The 23417-nt window shown below is 39.6% G+C and overlaps 1 protein-coding gene across 2 annotated transcripts in view; it reads left to right on the plus strand.

Moving 5' to 3' along the window:
* The window catches only part of myripb (myosin VIIA and Rab interacting protein b), a 400198-nt gene that overhangs the window by 373454 nt on the left and 3327 nt on the right, over positions 1-23417 (plus strand). For both annotated transcript variants that reach the window (XM_073830916.1, XM_073830917.1), the window contains 3 exons: positions 4899-5060; positions 5165-5260; positions 5369-5441. In XM_073830916.1, the coding sequence (XP_073687017.1) occupies positions 4899-5060; positions 5165-5260; positions 5369-5441 (331 nt within the window). The remainder of the gene's footprint in view (positions 1-4898; positions 5061-5164; positions 5261-5368; positions 5442-23417) is intronic.

Below are 23417 nucleotides of genomic sequence, written 5' to 3' on the forward strand. Positions count from 1 at the left end.
GATATTGGTTGAGAAGACGTAAGATTGGATGAAAGACATGCGTTTTACGTTCACGTTCACGTCTCCTCACAATCATGAAGGTAGACGTAGGATCCACACAGCTAGATCTTTGAGAATAGAAGCTCTATAATTACAACGACCATGGTGTCACAAAATTCTGAAATTATCGTACATTGTGGTATTATTGATCGTACATCGTACAGAGGTCGAAATTATGGTACAAATACGATAATTATCGTACGTCTGGCAACACTGACTTGGACCAATTGTACCACGTGACCGCTGCCAGGGTAATTTTGATGCTACTTAGGCGCTACTTTTGAGTCAGAGAACATGGGAAGCTTTGTCACGTGTTGTCATCTCGGAATTACGGTAATTACAGCATGGCATGAAGGCAGTATAAGTCACAAGGTATGACTTCTGCTAATAATCACATATATTTGTAGTGTATTAAAAAGGGTTAGAAAAGAGAGCTGGCACCCCCCAAAGGAATGCCTATTAGGTGTGTAAGCTAAATAAAAAGTTGTTCCTGTTCAGTATGTTAATAAATATCATGTTCTTGATATTAAGCTGTTTCCGCAAGTCCTTAAAGCTGACTCAGCCGCTTGGACGCAACAATATTCAAAAAATTTCTGGTGGCCTGGTAACTTCTCCTGGTGCTCTCAATCCAGGCCTTTGCATGCGCATTATAGCTTATAAAAATAAAAATATCATAACTTAGATTTCTACGATTTAAATGCTCTAAACATTTCGAGTTTATTCTTGAAATGTTTCTCATAGTATTTTGACTTTATTCTCGTAATATTTCAAATTTATTCTCGTAATATTTCGACTTTATTCTCATAACATTTCGACTTTGTTCTCGTAATATTTCGGCTTTATTCTCGTAATCTTAGATTTTTTTATTTTTTTTTTACGTGGCACTAAAACGCCGTCGTACCCAGGAGTACAGGTAAACCTGAAGAGAAAGATTTTCAATTAAATTCTTAATAATGTTATATTTATATTTTAATTAATAAAACATGTAAATATTGTTACAGAACAGTAAACTATTTATTATTTTTTATTATATTACATTATAATATTGTATCATTTGCATTATATGATAATGTATTATTATACAGTTCAACCCCCTTGACCTGTAAGATATTTTGCTGCAGAGAAACATTTTGTGAAAACAATTCAACAAAGGCATCAGTAAACTATTAAAGAAAGTTTATTAATACACTTTTGAGTAATTCTGAGAACGTAAGTTGATGAAAAACGAATTGGCTCTAACCATTTATGTTCAAAATTATTCAACCCCTGAAAGTAAATTTGGTGTAGAATCTTTTGTTCTTTAAAACCACCAATAAACACTGCCTGGAAATGCTTAGATGCTTCTGTCACCTTTCTGCTGCAATCTTGGGCCATTCCTCCCCTGAAAAAGCTTTCAAATCACTGATAATGTTTGGTTTTTACTTTGCCACTGCTTGCTTCAAATTCAGCCATGTATTTTCAATGAGAATTACATCTGGAAACTGAACAGGCCACTTAAAAACATTCTATGACTGATCCCTGAACCAAGTAGATTTGAACGTATACTTTGGGATGATTGTCCTGCAGGAAAGTCCACTGATTATTAGCTTCAGACTTTGCACAAAAGGCATCACAATGTTTGCCAAAATGGTCTGATACTTTAATAAATCAATGATATCCTTTGTATGGTCATGTTTTCCACTTCCTGCTACAGTAAAACAACCCCATAACAGGACTGGCCCACCTCCATGTTTGATGATGGAGATAGTGTTCTTCTGCTTATAAGCTTTGTCTTTTTTGCACCAGATGTACCTCTGATCCATACATCCAAAAAGTTCCAGTTTGGTCACATCACTCCATAAAACATTCTTCCAGAACTCCACAGGTCTATCCAAATGAATTTTGGCATGTTCAAGGCAGCCTTTTTGTTGTTCTTGGTCAAGAATGGTATTCAGCAAGATTCAATTCCTCAACATGAAGACTACACTTGTCTAGTGTTCCTCTTGTACACAGCATTGAAATATTTTTCCTCCTTTTGTCGGGTCATCTTGCAAGTCTTTGGCTGTACATTGCAAGTTTTTCTGAGTTGATCTGATCAAACATTTTATGATGTTGTGCTTTTTTGTTCAACGGCCTCAAAGGTTTTCTGGTTCAACACACTTTAATCTAAGGAATACTGCTGCCAGCTGTGTCTCTAGGGACTTGTAATGTCTTAGAAATCTTCATGTAGTTTTAGACTTTATAATATAGCAAACTATTTCTTCTCTATTGATTTTGTGTGAGCTCTGTTGACTTTACCATATTTGCTACTCATCTTCAGCACATGCATGGGCTAACAGTATACTATGTGTAACACCCCAAGCTAATTCCATTTTTAATAAGTTTGTAAAGGCTTAAGACAATTTTTTAAGACAATTTTGTTCCTGACCATAAAAATAAGTGTCTTAAAACAGCAATGTTGAATAGGGGTTCAATAATTCTGACATAGCTGTGTTATTAAAAAATCCTATAACTCAAAAACATTACATTATATATAGACATTATCCATTTTTAATATGCCAGAAAACTGTTGTAGATGCAATTTAGTCCTGGACCTTCAGAAAGAGCAAAAAACATTTGTAAAGTACTGCAGTCTCTGGGGTTGTTGAATAATTTTGATTGCAACTGTACATATTATTAAAGATTTTAATATATTGCGTTTGGAAATTATAGAATATGAAAAACATATACCCTGCAGTTTCAATGTTTGGGATCAGTACGATTTGTAATGCTTTTTTAAAAAAGTGTCTGGTGCTCTTCAAGACTGCATTTATTTGATCAAAAATACAGAAAAAAAAATTGTGAAATGTTGCAATTTAAAATATATGGACTTTTTTTATGGAAGCCTGTTTCCACCAGGTCCATGCCTTAAAAAGTCGAAATTATGACATACTTAAGTCATAATTACGAGATAAAAAGTCGAAATTATGACTTACTATGTCGAAATTATGACTTTAAAAGTCATAATTATGAGATACAAAGTCGAAATTATGAGATAAAAAGTCGAAATTATAGGTGCGTTCGACTTCATGCGGCGCTGCGCAGACCGATCGGCGACTGACTTGAAGTAGTGCATGCCGGTTAGAAATTTTGTCCAACTTGAACCGGCGCCGACGCCACGTGACGTTCACATGTGGCATCAAAGTAACGCGAGAGTGTTTCGAGAACAGCCGGCTTGCTCAGCCAGCGCAGCATTTCAGAAGGGACTGCGCCAGGCTGTGATGACGTCACAGCTTCTCATGATTGTCCACATTCACCACATGACGATGATCACACGTGTTTCGTGCATAACAAATCAATTTGCATGCCATTTCGTAAATAGTTTACGATCTTTTGACTGCAGTACATTTTTTTTCCCTTAAATTCTTTATATTGGATTTGTGCATAAGTTTATTATTGTACTTTTTTCATACAGACCACTTATAGTATTCAGCTGCATATTTAGGTAATATTTTTTATGGAATAAAATCACTTGCATGTGCTGCATTTCTTCCAACAAAAAAGGTATTTCTATAGCTTCCAGTTCATCTGCAATAAAGTAGGCAAACGCCACGTGATCTGCCATGTTTGAGGAAGCAACGAGATCTCCAACTCGTCTCGACTTGACGGCTCCGTTTTCAGCTCCTCCCCGACTGCTTTCGGCTAATCTCGCCGATCGGTCTGCGCAGCGCAGCATGAGCACGGAGCTGTGCAGACTGATCGGCGGCTGACTTGAAGTAGTGCATGCCGGTTAGAAATTTTGTCCGACTTGAACCGGCGCCGACGCCACGTGACGTTCACGTGTGGCATCAAAGTAACGCGAGAGTGTTTCGAGAACAGCCGGCTTGCTCAGCCAGCGCAGCATTTCAGGAGGGACTGCGCTAGACTGTGATGTCGTCACAGCTTCTCATGATTGGCCACATTCACCACATGACGATGATCACGCGTTTCGTGCTTCAATCCATATAATTGCATAACAAATCAATTTGCATGCCATTTCGTATATAGTTTACGATCTTTTGACTGCAGTACATTTTTCCCTTAAATTCTTTATATTGGATTTGTGTATAAGTTTATTATTGTATTCAGCTGCATATTTAAGTAATATTTTTTATGGAATATCTAAAATGTCAGACATTTAATGTAATGTGGTCAACATTGGTTGATGCTGAAATCTGTAGTTGCTGCTTCACTTGCATGTGCTGCATTTCTTCCAACAAAAAAGGTATTTCTACAGCTTCCAGTTCATCTGCAATAAGTAGGCAAACGCCACGTGATCTGCCATGTTTGAGGAAGCAACGAGATCCCCAACGTGTCCGACTTGACAGCTCCGTTTTCAGCTCCTCCCCGACTGCTTTCGGCTAATCTCGCCGATCGGTCTGCGCACCGCAGCATGAGCTCGAACACACCTATAATTTCGACTTTTTATCTCGTAATTATGACTTAAGTAAGTCATAATTGCGACTTTTATCTCATAATTTCGACTTTGTATCTCATAATTATGACTTTTAAAGTCATAATTTCGACATAGTAAGTCATAATTTATAATTTTTATCTCGTAATTATGACTTAAGAAAGTCATAATTTCGACTTTTTAAGGCATGGATTTTTTTCTGACCTGCCGGAAACGGGCTTCCATACACTTTTTTAGCATTATTTGAAAAAAAAAGTTAAGAAAGGATGTGTTGAATTGATAAAAAAAAATGCGATAGTAGAAACTTATTGTTTCTAAAAACACTCTCTGGACCTCACTTTGAAAACCCGTGGTGTTAGTATTTATGCGTCATCCAGTTCTCTCTTTGATCTGTGAAATTCTGACGTCTCTCTGATCTAATTTTGTGATCATGTGAACTTGTGTGCAGGTGTATTTGGCTGCAGGTGCTGTGTACAGCCTAGAGGGGGCGCTGAGTGACTTAGAAGATTGTGCTCGCAGCATTAGCAGCTCCACCACAGAGACGGAACTGGCCTTCCTTGAAGAACAGGTGGCCACTGCTGCTGCCCAGGTGCAGCAGTCAGAGCTCCAGGTGTGTGCTTACATGTGAAATAATGCAGTCCAGTTCTAAATTTGCTATTGTTACAATTTAAAACTTTTTAAGTGTAAACTCAGATGTTTAACTGTTCTCTGCAGATCTCAGATATTGAGGCAAGAATATCAGCCCTCAAAACAGCAGGTCTAAATGTATCTGCATGTACACGGTTTTCCAAGAACAAATCTAAACTTGTGGTGAGTTTCATCAGCATTACACTTTTTGAACTTTACATTTGAACTTATTATAAGTTATTTAGTTCATGATTTTACAATTAGTAATTAAATGGGGTTTTTTTCTGCTAGCCCCAGACACTGGACTCATCTCGCCATCAGAGGAGAAAGCTGCCTGCTCCTCCTATCAGAAGTCTGTCATCAGGTTTGATCACTTAACCTTATGTTTTATGTCATCTAAACCTGTAAGACTTAAAGGGATGGTTCGGAGTAGAATTGACTCCTTGCTATGCACTCCGAAGCCCATGTAAATACCCCATCCGAAGTTTTTTGTTACCTTAGTCGAACATTTATGGAGATATTAGATTTTTTCGAATTGCTTGTTACAGCAGTAGATGGTACATGTAGTGTATCTCGTAAATTGCACCACTAAACGTGCAAGTAATCTTACCAAACTTGTACAGTAGTGTAAATAGGGTATGTACTCACAAAACGCTGCATTGGAACATTTGTAAGTCCACCATGAGTGTTTTAAAAACACGTTTTACCCGAGAACTACTAGTCTCAAAAACTACAAGTCGACGTCACTTCCCTGGTTTGAAAAAAGCGCGTAAAAGTCCTCCTACTACATCATCGTTAGATGCATCGTTTTCTGACAGGAAGATGACATGCACACAGATGTAGTAGGAGGACTTTTACCGGCTTTTTTCAAACCAGGGAAGTGACGTCGACTTGTAGTTTTTGAGACACTACATGTACCATCTACTGCTCAAGCAATTCGAAAAAATCTAATATCTCCATAAATGTTCGACTAAGGTAAAAAAAACTTCAGATGGGGTATTTACATGGGCTTCGTAGTGCATAGCAATGAAGTCAAATCTACTCCGAACCAGTGTTGTTTTCGTCAACGATGACGAAATCATTTCGTTGACGCCACTTTTTTCATGACGATAACGAGACGATGACGAGATAAAAGTGGCTCTTTGATGACTAAAACATGACGAGATGTGTGTGAGTTCCCTTCCGAGGGAACTCTCACCGCGTCCCCTAGGGGTCGCTATTGGGGAACGCTGCAGCGTGACTCGTGTCTGAAGAATGCATAGAAAAACTCCATGAAATGGCCGGCGACAGCGTATGACGTCACCGCGGCGCGCACGTCGCAGCTGGTGCGTCACTACCGGGCGACACAGTATAAAGAGTCGCCGAAGTAAACATACACCCTCTTCGCTGTCTTCAGCTTTCTCTTTGTCTAGGAGTGCATATTCTCTCACCGGAGGCCTGCTTGTGACGTGTGTTGTAATCTGATACCCGCACTTTCACACTGCCCGAGCTGTGAGGGGAGAACGCAAGCAAGATTAACTCTTGAGAGAGTAGAATGCGATCGGTGCATTCATTGCTTGTTTGTAACGAGAGGCACGCTCTCATATCCACTTGCTACGACTCTCTGCTACGTGGGTGTGGTAAATTACAGCTCGTTCAGCTCCCGAGGGACTAATGGGCTTATTGCGAAAACGCAGTACGCAAAGGAGGGAGGTGAGTTTCTCTGTTCCTCATTTTGCATGAGTGTGTTTGCCTCTCGCGGCATTAACAGACGCATTCGCGGCGTCGCCAGCGGCTCCTTGCTCGTTTTATTCCCGAGGGAATTTGGCGTCTGGGCGGAGTTTGTTTAGCTCCCGCGGGAGCCGAATATGTGCTGCGCGTCGCGATTGTGGAGTTAATTTACTGCCATAAAATATGTGTGTGCATGTATATGTATATACATATGCATGTTATGTATGCATATATGTGTACATATAAAGGGGAGAGATTTTCCTAGACTAGTTCGACCATGATTATGCAGATCATGGCAGAACAGTCTTATTAACTACAGCTGTCTGAGGCTAGCTGTATGTTAACTCTTCCTACTTTAGGGCTGGAGGCTTTCAGTCAGTTTTTACCTCTGGTAGTCCTTCCTACACATACAGATATCTGCGGATATCTGTGTGTGGGCTTACTGATTACTTTTTGTTTGGAAAAGTAGTTCTTTTAAGCTCTTGCCTAGATGGTGCTGTCTCCCCTGCTAGGGTTTAAATAGACAGCCCACTCTGCTGATTTGGACTGTTTTCAGGAGGACTAACCGGAGGTCTTTCACTGATCTGTTAGTTTTTTCCAGGCTCATTGGCTTTTCTGGATTTATGTGATTTGGGCTAGGTAGATCACTGCCTTTGAGTCCTTCACTCCATGAAGGCCCAGGTCCGAGCCCTACAACATGAGCTCCCTGCACACAGCAGTTCTTATGTCCCATAAGAACCTCCATTACCGATGGTCTGGATTTTAACTCCTTAAACAGGTTTTGTTTAAGTTTGAGTTAAATGCAGGTCACTCATGGGTGAGTACGATCCATATTTTTCTTTTCATAAAGAAAAAGAACGTAATACTGTCTCAGGCCTGTGTGTTGTGTTTTCGCTTCTCAGAGAAAAACATGACGAGTTCACGGCGGATGCTCCCCCTCTGATCCTACGGGTTATGGTTACGGCAGTGTTCGTCCCATCCACGCCACAGGTCGTGCGGTAATCCACCCTCTCAGCATATGTTAGATATAGGACTTATGTCCTCTTCAAGGTAAGCTCCCTAAGTTTCCTTCTTAGGATTGCCCTTGGCATGTTTAACATTTGTCCTTTGCAGGCCTTTTTTCTGAGAATCCCTCTTCCAGACTCTCTCTGTGGACTTTAGATCCTGTGAAGTGATCTTATCAGCCGAAGGTTCTTTCCAGCACCTCCTGAGTTTTGTCTCCAAGGAGCAATTTCTCAGTTCTCCAGTAACTAAAGTAGTACTCCCCTTTCCGCGGAAAGGGTTTATTCAGAGTACCGCTTCTCGCTGACAAGCCAGGTTTTCTCCCCGGTTCATCTGGGTTAGAAGCCTGTCCCTCTTGTCCAGACTGATTCTCACTCTTCAGGCTCACACTCGAGCTGGGCTCTCCCCTTCCCAAGGGAAGGGTCCCTAACGAGCGCCCCCTCGGCGGGATGGGCGTTCCTCCCTGGCCTTCAGGGTTAGGAGTCTATCCTCATAAGTTCCTGCTCCGGGGGATTTATGTCCCGTTGAGACAGGAACATAAGTCCACCTAGACTGGGGTCTGTCGATCCCCCTGTTAGCCCGAGGGCAGGGTCGATTCAACCGAGGTAGTACTCCCCTTTCTGGTTAGGAGTCTGTCACCATGACTATCCAGGAGCTCCCTTCTCAGGAACTTGAAGTAACTCTAGTAGCTCCCCTTTCCGCGGAAAGGGTCCTCTCAGAGCTCTTCAATGACAGCAGCTCACCTTAATTCAAGGTTCGTCAGTAGTACCACTGTCGTGTGGACAAATTCCCCTTTGTTTGGGTAGAATCTGTCATCAGGCTTCCTGAGTCAGGTATGATTGCTCCCCTTTTGAGAAAGGGTTCCTCTCGAGCGCTGCTCCTGGCAGGAGGAGTAAGCTCCCCTTCTGAGGAAGGGTGAAATCCGAGCGCTGCCTCCTGGCAGGCGGGTTTTCCTCTCTGTTAATCAGGGTTAGGAGCCTGTCTGCGCCTGACTTCCGGGTCGAGTGTCACCTCCCCTTCAGGCTTTATGATTTGAGCACGTTCGCTCCCCTTCGCAAGGATCCCGTTTTAGAGCACGGCTTCTAGTGGGATGAGTCTGCTCCCCTTCCGAGGAAGGGTAATTCCTGAGCACCACCTTCTCCTAGTAAGCATCCATGTGGACTGGGTCTAGTATGCTCCCCTTTACACTAAAGGGTCCCTTCAGAGCATTGCCCTTTTTAAGGACGGATGTTCCTCCCTGCAAGTTGGGGTTAGGGGTCTGTCCGCTGTCTGCGTCCACTATCATGATGGTCAGTAGCTCCACGATTTCATCAGTCGACTAACAGTTTGCGGACTGTCTGTCCTGATTGGGGTGTAGCATTGCTCCCCTCTCTAAACAGGGAGGGTTCCTCCCCTATTTTAATTCTTGTCATCCTATGACAAATATGGAGCTTTAATAGGAAACCCCCAAAATGGGGGAAAACACAGTCTCCAAATCCCATTTTACTAGGGTAAGTGTCCCACGCTAAACCCTGGGCACTCTCTGAAATCCACAATACTGGTAAGTGCGCACGGAATCTTTGTGCACTTCCTAAAATCCACATAAGTGGTAAGTTCCCAACAAGTTTTTGGGTTCTTTCTAAAATCCTATACGGTATGGGTTACGCGGTCCTCGTTCCCATTTTTTGAGTTGGTTTAAAACCCCGGTCTCCCTGGGCCCAACTTCACTCGATATCACCTTAGATATCTCCTGACCATCTGTTATCCAGGGTGCGTTATCTGAGGATAACCCCTGCTAGAACGGTCTCTGTCCTGGGACAGGCCTGTTAGTCGCTATTTCTGAGTCAGTTCACTGAGGGAACTAGACTCAGTAGTACTGGCAGTTCCTGTTCTAATTAAGTCTAAGTATTAACTTAGCCATTCCTCCGAAGGAATCTCCGATTCCAACCTGAGCTGTGCTCTGGGTCCTTTGACCCATTCAGGTAAGTGAGTAACAGTTCAGGCTTTGGCCGGGGAGGTTACGTTCTGACAGCTGTCACCTCGTCCTATAGGGATAATTCCTCACAGGATTTACACTTAGTGCTCGCTACTATGCACTCCCCTCAGCATGGAGACGTGGGTATACCGTTCCCCAATAGCGACCCCTAGGGGACGCGGTGAGAGTTCCCTCGGAAGGGAACGTCTCTAGGTTACGTATGTAACCCTAGTTCCCTGAGAAGGGAACGAGACACCGCGTCCCCTAGGCTTCTTCCCATGCTTCGGACGAGAAGCTTCAGACAGTGAAGCGGGTGTATGTTTACTTCGGCGACTCTTTATACTGTGTCGCCCGGTAGTGACGCACTGACACACTGTCGCCGGCCATTTCATGGAGTTTTTCTATGCATTCTTCAGACACGAGTCACGCTGCAGCGTTCCCCAATAGTGACCCCTAGGGGACGCGGTGTCTCGTTCCCTTCTCAGGGAACTAGGTTTACATACGTAACCTAGAGACGTTTTCGTTGACGAGAATAGATGAAAATGTTAGTGGGTGGTCCGTCAGACGTTTAAAATGCATGACATTTCTGCTTATTGTGCATGCCAATTAAAACCTAAAAAGTATCTGCCGCTATGGCAAGCCGTTTTAGCATTAAATACTCTTTGCCATACTAGTATGGCAAGCCATTTTAGCATTCTATCCTTGTTTGGTTACACCCACCACCTGGCGTGCAGCGCACAACGTGCTCAACACGTCACATTGTTGTCACTCAGACAGATGATTAACCATGATGGCGGCAGTTTGCACACAGGGTGGTCGCAAACGGTGAGAGGACCTATGGGTGTATTTCAAATATGTCTTTTATGTCTAAAACCATTCCTTCATAATTGTAATTGTTGGTGAAAATGGTGACTTATAAGTGACAATACCCAACAGCAAAATACTTACTGACCTACATTAATTTGTTAAAAGACTACTTTTTCCCCTTTTTTTTGACTAAAACTAGACTGAAACCTTTTTGACTTTTCGTCGACTAAAATTGGACTAAAACTATTACATATAGAAGTGACTAAAATTTGACTAAAACTAATAAGCATTTTAGTCCATTAGACTAAGACTAAATCTAAGATGGTTGTCAAAAACAACACTGCTCCGAACCATTCCTTTAAGCACAACTTAACCAGTGGAGCATGTCCAGAGAGGTCATTTCAAGACTCCAAATAGGACTAAAAAGCACTATAAAAGTGGTCCATAGTACTTGTGCTCTAAAATCCAAATCATTCAAAGCCACATGATAGCTGTGTGGAGAACAGACTGCTAAACGCTTTCCTGGCCTTCAGTTGAAATATCAAAACATGTTATGCAGGTTTCTTGTTCTATGGTTTTCACGTTTCGTCGTTGATGTGAAATCAGAGTCAACACATCATGACTTGCCATGTTTAAACGTGATATTTTAAAGCGAATGGTAAATGGGAGAAATATCTTTAACTTTCATATATCTCTTTCTGAATGTTTTTTTTTCATTCCTATTTAGAAGGAAATTCCATTATGTTCAATAACGTGGAAAGCTGAGACTGCTACACTCATTGAAAACTGCAGCCATTGAAAGCCTGTAATTGAATAAAATATTCTAAAGTAAAAATTAGGTTAATATAAATTAATCCACAGTTAAATATTAATGTTAACTATAGGTAGTCTACAGTGCCCTCCACTAATATTGGCACCCTTGGCAAATAAGAGCAAAGGTGACTGAAAATAAATCTGCATTGTTTATCCTTTAGATCTTTCATTTGAAAATTTGACAAAATTCTAACCTTTCCTTTAAAGGAACACTCCACTTTTTTTGGAAATAGGCTCATTCTCCAACTCCCCCCGAGTTAATAAGTTGAGTTTTACCGTTTTGAAATCCATTCAGCCGTTCTCCTGTTCTGGCGATATCACTTTTAGCATAGCTTAGCATAGATCATTGAATCCTATTAGACCAGTAGCATCACGTTCAAAAATGACCGAGTTTCCATTTTTGTCCTATTTAAAACTTGACTCTTCTGTAGTTATTTCGTGTACTAAGACCAGTGGAAATGCAAAGCTTCAATTTTCTAGGCTGATAAGATTAGGAACTACACTTCCATTCCGGCGTAATAGTCAAGGAAGTTTGCTGCCGTAATATGGCCGAAGCAGGAGCAGTAATACCACGCAGCACATGTGCAAACGCTAAACTAGCTGGGAACTCATTTCTGATAATACTCCGCCTGCTTCAGCCTTATTACGGCAGCAAACTTCCTTGACTATTACGCCGGAATGGGAGTGTAGTTCCTAATCTTATCAGCCTAGAAACTCGCAGCTTTGCATTTCCACCGGTCTTAGTACATGATATAACTACAGAAGAGTCAAGTTTTAAATACAACAAATATGGAAACTCGTTGGTCATTTTTGAACGCGATGCTATTGGTCTAATAGGATTCAATGATCTATGCTAAGCTAAGCTAAAAATGATATCGCCAGAACAGGAGAACGGCTGAATGGATTTCAAAATGGTAAAAATCAACTTATTAACTCGGGGGGGAGTTGGAGAATGAGCCTATTTCCAAAAAAAGTGGAGTGTTCCTTTTAGTAAAACGATGAAAACTGAGGGGGAAATCTCATTACGAAATAAATGTTTTTCTCTAGTTCACGTTGGCCACAAATATTGGCACCCCTAGAAATTTGTCTAAGTAAAATATCTCTTAAGTATATTCCCATTAATATTACAATTTTTAGCACACTAGGGTGGCTAGAAATATAAAATTGTCCAGTCATGACTTTCTGTTCCACAGGATTATAAATATGAGGAACACAAAGGCCAAATTCCTTTAATCATCCATCACAAAGGAGTAGAACCAAATAAATAGTTCTGGGCCCGTATTCACAAAACATTTTATCTTAGTCAAGTCAAGTCACCTTTATTTATATAGCGCTTTTAACAATACAGATTGTGTCAAAGCAACTGCACAGTATTTAAACAGAACAATAGTGTGTAAGTAACGCATTATTGTTGATAATCAATTTTCAGTTAAAGGCAGTTCATCAATGAATTCAGTGATATCATTGTCAGTTCAGTTCAAATAGTATACGATATCACTGGAAGAAGTCCCCAACTAAGCAAGCCAGAGGCGACAGCGGCAAGGAACCAAAACTCCACAGGTGACAGAAATGGAGAAAAAAACCTTGGGAGAAACCAGGCTCAGTCGGGGGACCAGTTCTCCTCTGGCCAGACGAAACCAGCAGTTTGTACCAATGTCCGATTGTAGAGAACTCGTCAAGATCCCGTGGTGTAGCGCCGATGGCGGTCTAGGTTGGCGAGGTCTTTAGTGATGATCCGTCTCTGGAGCTCATCTGGTTGACATCCATGGCTATTGAAGTCATCTCCAGGTGGTGATCCATGATCTAAGCTGGTGCGGACTGGATCCGGGGGACTGCAGTGACCATCTGATCCGGATACAGGCTGGGTCTGGTGGCTACGGTGACCTCGGAATAAGAATGAAACAGACTAATATTAGCGTAGATGCCATTCTTTTTACGATGCAACGAGTGCATCAGATGTTATGGGAGGTGTTTTCGGTTCCGGTTGACCTAATTAATGCAGCCTAACAATCCTTTAACAGATTTGAATTATAGGAATGTGTTAATGTTTTATGTGTAAGCCAGGTTAAAGAGATGTGTCTTAGGGCTGTGCAATATATCGAACGATATTGTGAGGCGCGTTTAGTCAATGAAGCCGGTGCTTTGATTAGTAGTAAATCTCCATCACGTGCGTTCCGCTCAGGTTCCGCTGGAGCGGCAATTGATACACAGAGACGTAAATCTCTGACAAGCTACGCCATATCGCGCTAAATATCGAATGCGATATTAAGCTCGATATGGCGTAGCTTGTCAGAGATTTACGTCTCTGTGTATCAATTGCCGCTCCAGCGGAACCTGTCATTGACTAAACGCGCCTCACAATATCGTTCGATATATTGCACAGCCCTAATGTGTCTTTAATCTAGATTTAAACTGACAGAGTGTGTCTGCCTCCCAAACAGTGTTAGGTAGATTGTTCCAGAGTTTAGGCGCTAGATAAGAAAATGATCTGCCACCGGCAGTTGATTTTGATATTCTAGGTATTATCAAATTGCCAGAATTTTGAGAACGCAGCGGACGTGAGGGACTATAATCCGATAGAAGCTCGCTCAAGTACTGAGGAGCTAAACCATTGAGGGCTTTATAAGTAATTAGCAAGATTTTAAAATCTATATGATGTTTTATAGGGAGTCAATGCAGTGCTGACAGAACCGGGCTAATATGTGACCCTGGACCACAAAACCAGTCTGAATACATTGTATGGGTCAAAATTTTTGATTTTTGTTTTATGCCAAAAATCATTAAGAAATTAAGTAAAGTTCATGTTCCATGAAGATTTTTTGTAAAATTCCTACTGTAAATATATCAAAATGTAATTTTTGATTTGTAATATGCATTGTTAAGAACCTAATTTGGAGAACTTTAAAGGTGATTTTCTCAGTATTTTTGATTTTTTTGCATCCTCAGATTTCTGATTTCAAATAGATGTATCTCGGCCAAATATTGTCCTATCCTAACAAACCATACATCAATAGAAAGCTTATTTATTGAGCTTTCATATGATGTATAAATCTCAGTTTTGTCAAATTTAACCTTATGACTGGATTTGTGGTCCAGGGTCACATATGGTCATACTTTCTAGTTCTAGTAAGAACTCTAGCTGCTGCATTTTGGACCAGCTGGAGTTTGTTTATTAAGCGTGCAGAACAACCACCCAATAAAGCATTACAATAATCTACCCTTGAGGTCATGAACGCATGAATTAATGTTTCAGCATTTGACATTGATAGCATAGGTCGTAATTTCGATATATTTTTAAGATGGAAAAATGCAGTTTTGCAAATGCTAGAAATGTGGCTTTCAACGACGAATTTACAGAGCAGCCATCTAGTATTAGACTGTGTTTTAGGTCATTACTTGTGGATGTTTTAGGTCCAATAATTAACACCTCTGTTTTTTCAGGATTTAACAGTAAGAAGTTATTCACCATCCAGTTTTTAATATCAGCTATGCATTCTGTTAGTTTTTCGAATTGATATGTTTTGCCGGGCTGCGAAGAAATATAGAGCTGAGTATCATCAGCGTAACAATGAAAGCTAACACCATGTTTCCTGATGATATCTCCCAAGGGTAACATGTAAAGCGTAAAAAGTAATGGCCCTAGTACTGAGCCTTGAGGTACTCTATACTGCACTTGCGATTTAAATGCGATTTTAATACCTCTTCATTTATTGCCACAAACTGATGACGGTCTGATAAGTACGATTCGAACCAAGCCAGTGCACTACCATTAATGCCTACATAATTTTCAAGTCTGTTTAAAAGAATGTTGTGGTCAATAGTATCAAACGCAGCACTAAGATCCAGTAGCACTAATAGGGAGATGCAACCATGATCGGTTGACAAGAGCAGGTCATTTGTAACTCTAATAAGAGCAGTCTCAGTACTATGATATGGTCTAAAACCTGACTGGAAATCCTCACAGATACAATTTTTCTCTAAGGAGCAGCATAATTGTGAGGATACTACCTTTTCTAGTATCTTTGACAGAAAAGGGAGATTCGAAATTGGTCTGTAGTTAATTAATTCAGTGGGGTCAAGTTGTGGATTTTTATTGAGTGGCTTAATAACAGCCAGTTTGAAGGTTTTGGGGACATATCCTAATGATAGTGACGAATTAATAATATTCAGAAGAGGATGTATGACTTCTGGAAGTACCTCCTTTAGTAGCTTAGATGGAATAGGGTCTAACATGCATGTTGTAGGTTTAGATGATTTAACAATTTTATACAATTCTTCCTCTCCTATAATAGAGAATGAGTGGAATTGTTCCTCAGGAGATCTACAACGCATTATCTGATGCTATACTGTAGCGGGCGGCTGTATGGTTACAATTTTATCTCTAATAGTGTCTATCTTGGAGGTAAAGTACTTCATAAAGTCATTACTGCTGTGCTGTTGGGAAATGTCTGCACCTGTTTCTGCTATATTTTTCGTTAATTTAACCACAGTATTGAACAAATACATAGGGTTATGTTTGTTTTCTTCTAAGAGAGACGAAAAGTAATCCGATCTGGCAGTTTTTAATGCTTTTCTATAAGATAAGTTGCATTCACGCCAAGCAGTACGAAAAACCTCTAGTTTTGTTTTCCTCCAGCTGCGTTCCATTTTTCGTGCTTTTCTCTTTAGGGCGTGAGTGTGATCGTTATACCACGGTGTTACACTGTTTTTCTTAATCTTTTTTAAGCGCACTGGAGCAACTGTATCTAAAGTGCTAGAAAAGAGAGATTCCATAGTTTCTATTACATCAAGTTTTTCTGAGCTATTGGATTTGCTGAGGAATTCAGATAAGTCAGGAAGATTACTTACAAAGCAGTCTTTTGTAGTAGAAGTGATGGTTCTACCGTACTTGTAGCAAGGAGTTGAATTTACAGCTTTAGCTATCTGGAGTATACAAGAGACTAGATAATGATCTGAGATATCATCGCTTTGCTGCAGAATTTCAACACCATTAACATTAATTCCATGTGACAGTATTAAATCTAGAGTATGATTTCGGCAATGAGTAGGACCTGACACGTGTTGTCTAACCCCAATAGAGTTCAAAATATCTATAAATGCTGTTCCTAGTGCATCTTTTTTATTATCAACATGGATGTTAAAATCACCCACTATTAAGACTTTATCTGCGGCCAACACCAACTCGGATAGAAAATCAGCAAATTCTTTAATAAAGTCTGTATGGTGCCCTGGTGGCCTGTAAACAATAGCCAGTACAAACGTCACGGCGGATTTATCATTAGCACTTGTTTCTCTGGATAATGCTATATGAAGCACCATTACTTCAAACGAGTTATATTTGAAGCCCTTTCTCTGAGAGACATTGAGAATAGGGATGCACCGAATATTCGGCCACCGAAAGACTTTTATCACCGAAACAACACGACCGAAACAGTATGTTGACAAAAACAGAAACCGCAGCCTGCACGTTCTTGTCTGAAGCAACACGTCTGCGGTGTGGACGTATTTCAGTATATCTGAGAGAAAGACCCTCGGATTGCGATTTGCAAAACTTGTAATGCCGAAATTTCAGGAGGGGGTGTGTCTGCAGTCGTGCGTGCAGCCAGTGATAAGAGCAGAGATCGGCGCATTGCACGCAGACAGATGTAGCTTTCAGTGAGTGAAAAACAATGGCTTTATGTTGGTGTTAAATCGCAATATTTTAAAGCTATGTCTTTTCTATATACTGTATTTTTATAAATATCTATGTTTTAAACCATGGAGGTGAGCCAATGGATATCACACAAGCAACGTGAAAACTGCGCAATATGTGAAAGTGAAAGTAAAAACTGACAGTGCTTTCAGCATCTGACGTGCATTCTCTCAGAGACAATGAGAGATGATTATACTAAACATGCATCATATTCATTTAGCCCCCTAATATTTTTCTTGTGCCCCGAACATGGTGGGAAAAAAACTAAAAAGAAACGTATTTTGTGTAAGGGTTGTTTTTGAAAGTCGGTTCTTGAAATAAAGCTCTTAATTTTCATTGGTGACTGCAGTGTTATTAGGGGTTAAGAAAGTCATAATTATGACTTCAGATGGTCTTAAACGTGGGGACTGAAAGACAGGAATTGCGATGAAACTTCAAAAGGCTATCTATTGAATAAATATGAGCGCTGCACGTTTCAAAGTCATTTGCTGTGCTGCTTTGTGTACCATTCTGACAGCGCCTCCTGCTGGAAGAAAAACACATAGAGTTGTAATGTGAACTGATGGATCCACAAGATAATGTTATAAAAAATTTAACAATTTAAACAAAGGCTGTAAAATATATGTATGTTATTTAAGTAATATAATACTTGATTGATAATAATTGTTTCAATTAATATAATTGATTTATTCTTCATAACTTTAATATTAATTTATGCAATTGCAATGCCTTGATTTTAGTAAGATTAGTACACAATCATAGTTATAAATGCAATGGTACTAATAATTGCCATAATTCTTTCGGTGTTTCGGTTTTCGGCCTTGGTTTCCTCTTTTTCGGTTTCGGCCAAGAATTTTCATTTCGGTGCATCCCTAATTGAGAATATTGCTATAAATAGTAGAAACACCTCCCCCTTTACCCTTTAGACGCGGTTTATGTTTGTAACAGTAATCTTGGGGGGTGGACTCGTTTAAAATAATGTAATCGTCTGGTTTTAGCCAGGTTTCTGTCAAACAGAGCACATCTAGCTTATGATCAGTGATCATATCATTTACACAAAGTGCTTTCGTAGAAAGGGACCTGATATTCAATAAGCCAAGCTTTATCAATTGTTTCTCTGTATTATATATATTTTTTATTTGTTGAACATCAATTAAATTTTTAGTCTTGATTTGATTCAGGTGTTTTTTGTATTTTCTTGCTCGGGGAACAGACACAGTCTCTATAGTGTGATATCTAGGTGAAAGGGTCTCTATGTGCTGAGAATTAACTGATTTCTGTGACGTGAGGCGGCTAGCAGACGGTCGGTTTAGCCAGTCTGTCTGCTTCCTGACCTGGGCCCCAGTTAGTCAAGTTCAAAGCACTAAGAGTTATCCTAAATAGCAGTAAACATTTTTAGCTAAGAGTTTTCTCTTAAAACCTATTAACTAAGCTGCTGAGACAAACTTTTACTAAGCAGTAGAGAGAAGTCTTTAGCTAAGAGTAAGGGCGGGGTTGACCTCATTACTATGGATGATGTCAGCATGCTCACTAACCATGCATACAGTGTTTGGCTGATAGGGGAGGGATCTCTGTCAGACATTTATTCATAGAAATATTGTTGTAAATATTGCCATATTCAAATGAAGTTTTAAAAGGTTAGTGAAAATGTTGCCACATTCAAATAACGTAAAATACAGGACATGTGTCAAGTGTTCAAATGATTGACAGCCTTTTACCTGTGTGCTTCTTATAATAAACAATTAGCTGATCTGCATGTAAACAGACTTTTTTTAAAGAGCTTTTTATGCTTTTAATTACACAGAATAGCGGAGAACTGACACGAAATCATTGGGTGAAGAGAAGGGGGCGGGAGCAGCAAAACATTTCGAGACGGGAATCAAACTCAGGGCGCTTTGAGCTACGCTATATATTGACGCACTAACCGCTAGGTAGGCCTGGGCGATTCTTTCGATTTTTTTCGATTAATTCGAATTTACATTTTAAGACGATTTAATTTTTTATAAAATCGAGGTATCGCGATTTTTTAATAAAAATATTAGATACATTGTAATTGCACCAATGGCAGAATAATTAAGAGCTGTATTCAGAACGGAAAACAAATAAGGCGTTCTGGTAAAATAACGGTCAAAGTCACTAAGGGGACATGATTAGCTGCTTGCTAGCAAGTTAGCCTGTTACATTACAGTACATACAATTTCACTTACCACATAAACAGAGTAGAGAGATGATTGAAGACAATGGCGAATTATTTGCATATCAGGGCTCTAGAGTGCGACTTAAATTCTCAATGGTGCGACTAGAAAGAATCTTAGGTCGCACCGGTGCGACCAGCAGTTCAAGGGCAAAAAAAAAACTACTGTGTGCGACTATGAAAAAATATTTAGGAGCACCATGTGCGACTGACCCGACCAGCATATTTGTATTTGCGCTGAGTGGAGCTTCAAAGGTTTCTGTGTTTTGCACGTTGACTAATGTATCTCAAGTGTAGAGAGTGTAAATAAGAGACTGAATGGGCAGTAGCTTATTATAATAGAGCTTTGTGAGATTGCGAACTAAGATGAGTGACAGCTTTTAATCATTTTTAAGGGAGTTTGTAAACGAGATATTGATTTATTATAACAGTTAAATAAACAAGAAGTTATTATTAAGTGACTTACATTGTCTGACTATAAGACTATTGCCTGATTTTGCTCTATTTCGTCATCAAAAGTGGTCTGAAACAAGTCACAGCTGAGCCGCTGCGCATCTCCACTCAAACACAGCGGTGTTTCATTTATGAATGAACGCGCGTTTTTAAACGAATCTAGTGAAATGATTCAATTTCCCATTCATAAAGAGTCACTTGCTTTATTACTGAATGAACCATCCGTTCAAACGAATCAAATGAATGATTTGATTCAGTAATTAAATCAGTGTCTTACCACCACCTGCTGGCAGATCGTTTCAGTTATTTAAATCATTTAATATTTCTGTGTTCAAAATTGTATATTTTTGTATACGATATAAGTGCAAGAGAAAAGCATGGAAATATATATTTTCCTCCCATTTCATATTTATTTGTCTTACAAACATTTACTGTGTCTGGTATGACAAGAATGGGGCCTGGTGGAAAGCGATCACTGATGCAGTTGCAATGTATATTGCAAAATATATGGTGCCCATATATATTGTGGAAAAGCTGGGCTTTCTTTACACACTAAAAGTAGTAGGGGGGAAAAAATCGATTTAAATCGTAAATCGGATTTTTTGTGAAAAAAACGGGGATTTTATTTTTAGGCCATATCGCCCAGCCCTACCGCTAGGCTATCGGTGCCGACGTAAAAGGCTTTTTTTCTATTCGTGATAGAATAATCATGGCTGATAGCGAGATACGCAAACGTAAAACAAAACCAAACTGGACGCAAGAACAGCTGTTACTTCTTGCCCAATGTAGGATATAATCAAATGAAAATTTGTAGCTGGGATAACCTCCAAGACTAACCTCCAGTTGTTTCTAAAAAGTTTAAGTTCCGAGGCAGGTCGCCAGCAACAGCAATATTAGGAAGGTTAGGATTTGATCTTGTGATTTAAGCATGATTTAGGCTGATTTATACTCGACGCGTTCTTCTGCACCGCAAGCCTGTGTTGCCTGCGTGTGCACATCACCAAATTCTGGGCCCCTGTTCCTAAAAGATCTTAAGGATAAAAGTAGCTTATCTCATAACTTAGCGATTTAGGAGAAAATCCTAAAAATAATGCTTAAAACAATCCTAAATTTAGGACTCCTAATTTTTGCTCTAAGAGTATTTCACAAAGCGTTTTAGCACTAAAACTAGCTCCTAAATCTGCGAAATGTTAGGAGTAGTGGACAGGACTCCTAAGTCACTAAGATCAAGTCCTCAAACTATCCTAAAATGGCTGTTGCCGGCTGTCTGCCTCGGAACAGAAACATTTTATTAGAAGCATTTGATGATAATGAGCTTTCCAGAAGGTGTGGCCTTAATTGCGAAGGTATTACGACTGCTGAAGAATTGCAACAAATAGAAAAAGCCCAATAATGCCACAGATCAAGGTTTTGACAATCCTTGAATAGCAGCTCCTTATGAATGCAATAAATATTTTAATGAGGCTAAGGATTTCAATCTGCAATAGCATAACAAGGTTACATGAAAACATTATCGGCAACTTGAAAGTAATGTCCGTTTAGCTGTAGCAGTTGTTTGTCACTTAAATTCTGCAATCTCTGCCTTAATTTGCCTGAATTTGCAAAGAATGCCAGCTTTTCACAGTCATCTTTTCTTCTGGACAAAAGTGGGAAAGCTGCATTTATTTGCACACATATATTTTCCCACACGTCTTTTTTAGTTTTTCAGGTTGTCCCAACTCCAAATTTTCCCTTGATTATATCCTTGTTTTCATGAACAAGTTTGGCAAGAAGTAAGAGTTGATCTTGCATCCAGTTTGGTGTTTTGTTTACATGCCTTACTATCACCTATGATTATTCTACTCTGTTAATTAAAAGGCTGTTTATATGCATAGCCGCTAACTGTATACGAGGAGCGCACATGAGGCTGAAGATACACGTTTAATTAGTGACACTTAGCCTGCATTTTAAAATCTTTATTTGAATATGGCAACATTTTTATTTTAAAACCTTTATTTAAATATGATATAATAGTGCACGTTAATATTTCTATGAATAAATGTCTGACACAGGAACCCTCCCGTCTGCCAATCATTGTGTGCATAGTTAATAAGCATGTCGAAATCATCCATAGTAACGAGGTCAACCCCGCCCTTACTTTTAGCTAAAGACTTTTCTCTGTTCCTTAGTAAAAGTTTGTCTCAGCAGCTTTGTGAATAGGTTTTAAGAGAAAACTCTTAGCTAAAAACTTTTACTGCCATTTAGGAGAACTTTTAGTGGTAAGATGAAATGTTTTGTGGTTACAGGCTCTGATCATGTGTACATAATGTATTGACATTAAACTCGTTTTTAACATAAAAAATTTATTTTATTTTTATTTTATTTTACTTTAATAATATGTTATTAGCCTTGAGATAAATGATGCAGTTAATAAATCCATAGATATGCCACGGTTATTAGTAATATAATGGTAGTATTATATTATTAGTAATATAATAGTCTAGTGGTAGAATGTTCGTTAAATGAGTCAAAGGGTTGCGGTTCTAACCCGCCGTCACACAACTTTTTTCATCCCTTAATAAAATTAAATATGTTCATCAGTGATCCTATTTCAGAGACACATTTGTGTGTATTTAGTTTTGATTTTTATCCGTAATGAATCATAAGCGAGGGATTAAAGCACTCGCGTGTGAACACCGAGCACAGGCCGCATTGAGAAAGTTCCGTCGCTAATTAACATCACAACGAATTAACATTAAGCATGATTTCAGAAAAAAATACAGATTCCAGCGTCAGCACCTTAGTTAACAGAAAGGAATGTTTCATCAGCATTAGGTACGTCCGTGCCGCGAGGTGTTCAAAAAAGGACAATATCCAGCTTTGCAAAAAGTGTCCCACCCATCCCACCCGTGAATTACGCCTATGAAAATAAGTAATGTGAAACACTAACAAAAGCAATTATGAGAAATATTTTTATTACAGCAGTCTTCAACAGTAAAACCAACATAACAGTGTTAAAATGTACAGTTTCACAAACTTTTTTGCAAAAGTTTTCGTCCTTTCCAATACTGGCCACGATGAGTTTTTTGCCATCTGACTATTTCTTTGGTCACACATTGATGGATTATAGAGATGTTTGTACAGGCGTACCTGTTCAGCCAAAAAAGCTTTAAAAATTTTCGTGAGTAATGGGGTGACACGCGAACAGTTCACTCGAGAAGCCGTGCACACCGCCACGCGAAATGGGTGATTTCACAAACCCAAGCGAACTTGCGGACGTGTATAAATCTGTCTTTACGTTGCACAGATTTAAGAGCTAGTTTTAGCGCTGAACGCTTTGTGAAACACTCTTAGAGCAAAAACTTATGAGTCCTAAATTTAGGACTGACACGCCCATTATTTTTAAGATTTTCTCCTAAATCGGCAACTTATGAGCTACTTTTAGCCTTAAGATTTTTTGTGAATATGGGCCCTGATGTGCAGAACAAGTTTGTTGAGCTTCACAAAATAGAAAGTGGCTGTAAGAAAAGAGCTAAAGCATTAAAATCCCCATTCCCACCATCAGGGCAATAATTAAGAAGTTCCATCAACTAAAGATGTTTCATATCTGCCTAGAAAAGGATGTGTGTCTATATCATCCTAATGCACAATAAGGAGGAGAGTTTGGGTGGCCAAAGACTCTCCAAGGATCACAGCTGGAGAATTGTTGAGTCTTGGGGTCAGAAAGCCTAAAATA

This window comes from Garra rufa, chromosome 24 (genome assembly GCF_049309525.1).
Source record: "Garra rufa chromosome 24, GarRuf1.0, whole genome shotgun sequence".
Taxonomy (NCBI): domain Eukaryota; kingdom Metazoa; phylum Chordata; class Actinopteri; order Cypriniformes; family Cyprinidae; genus Garra; species Garra rufa.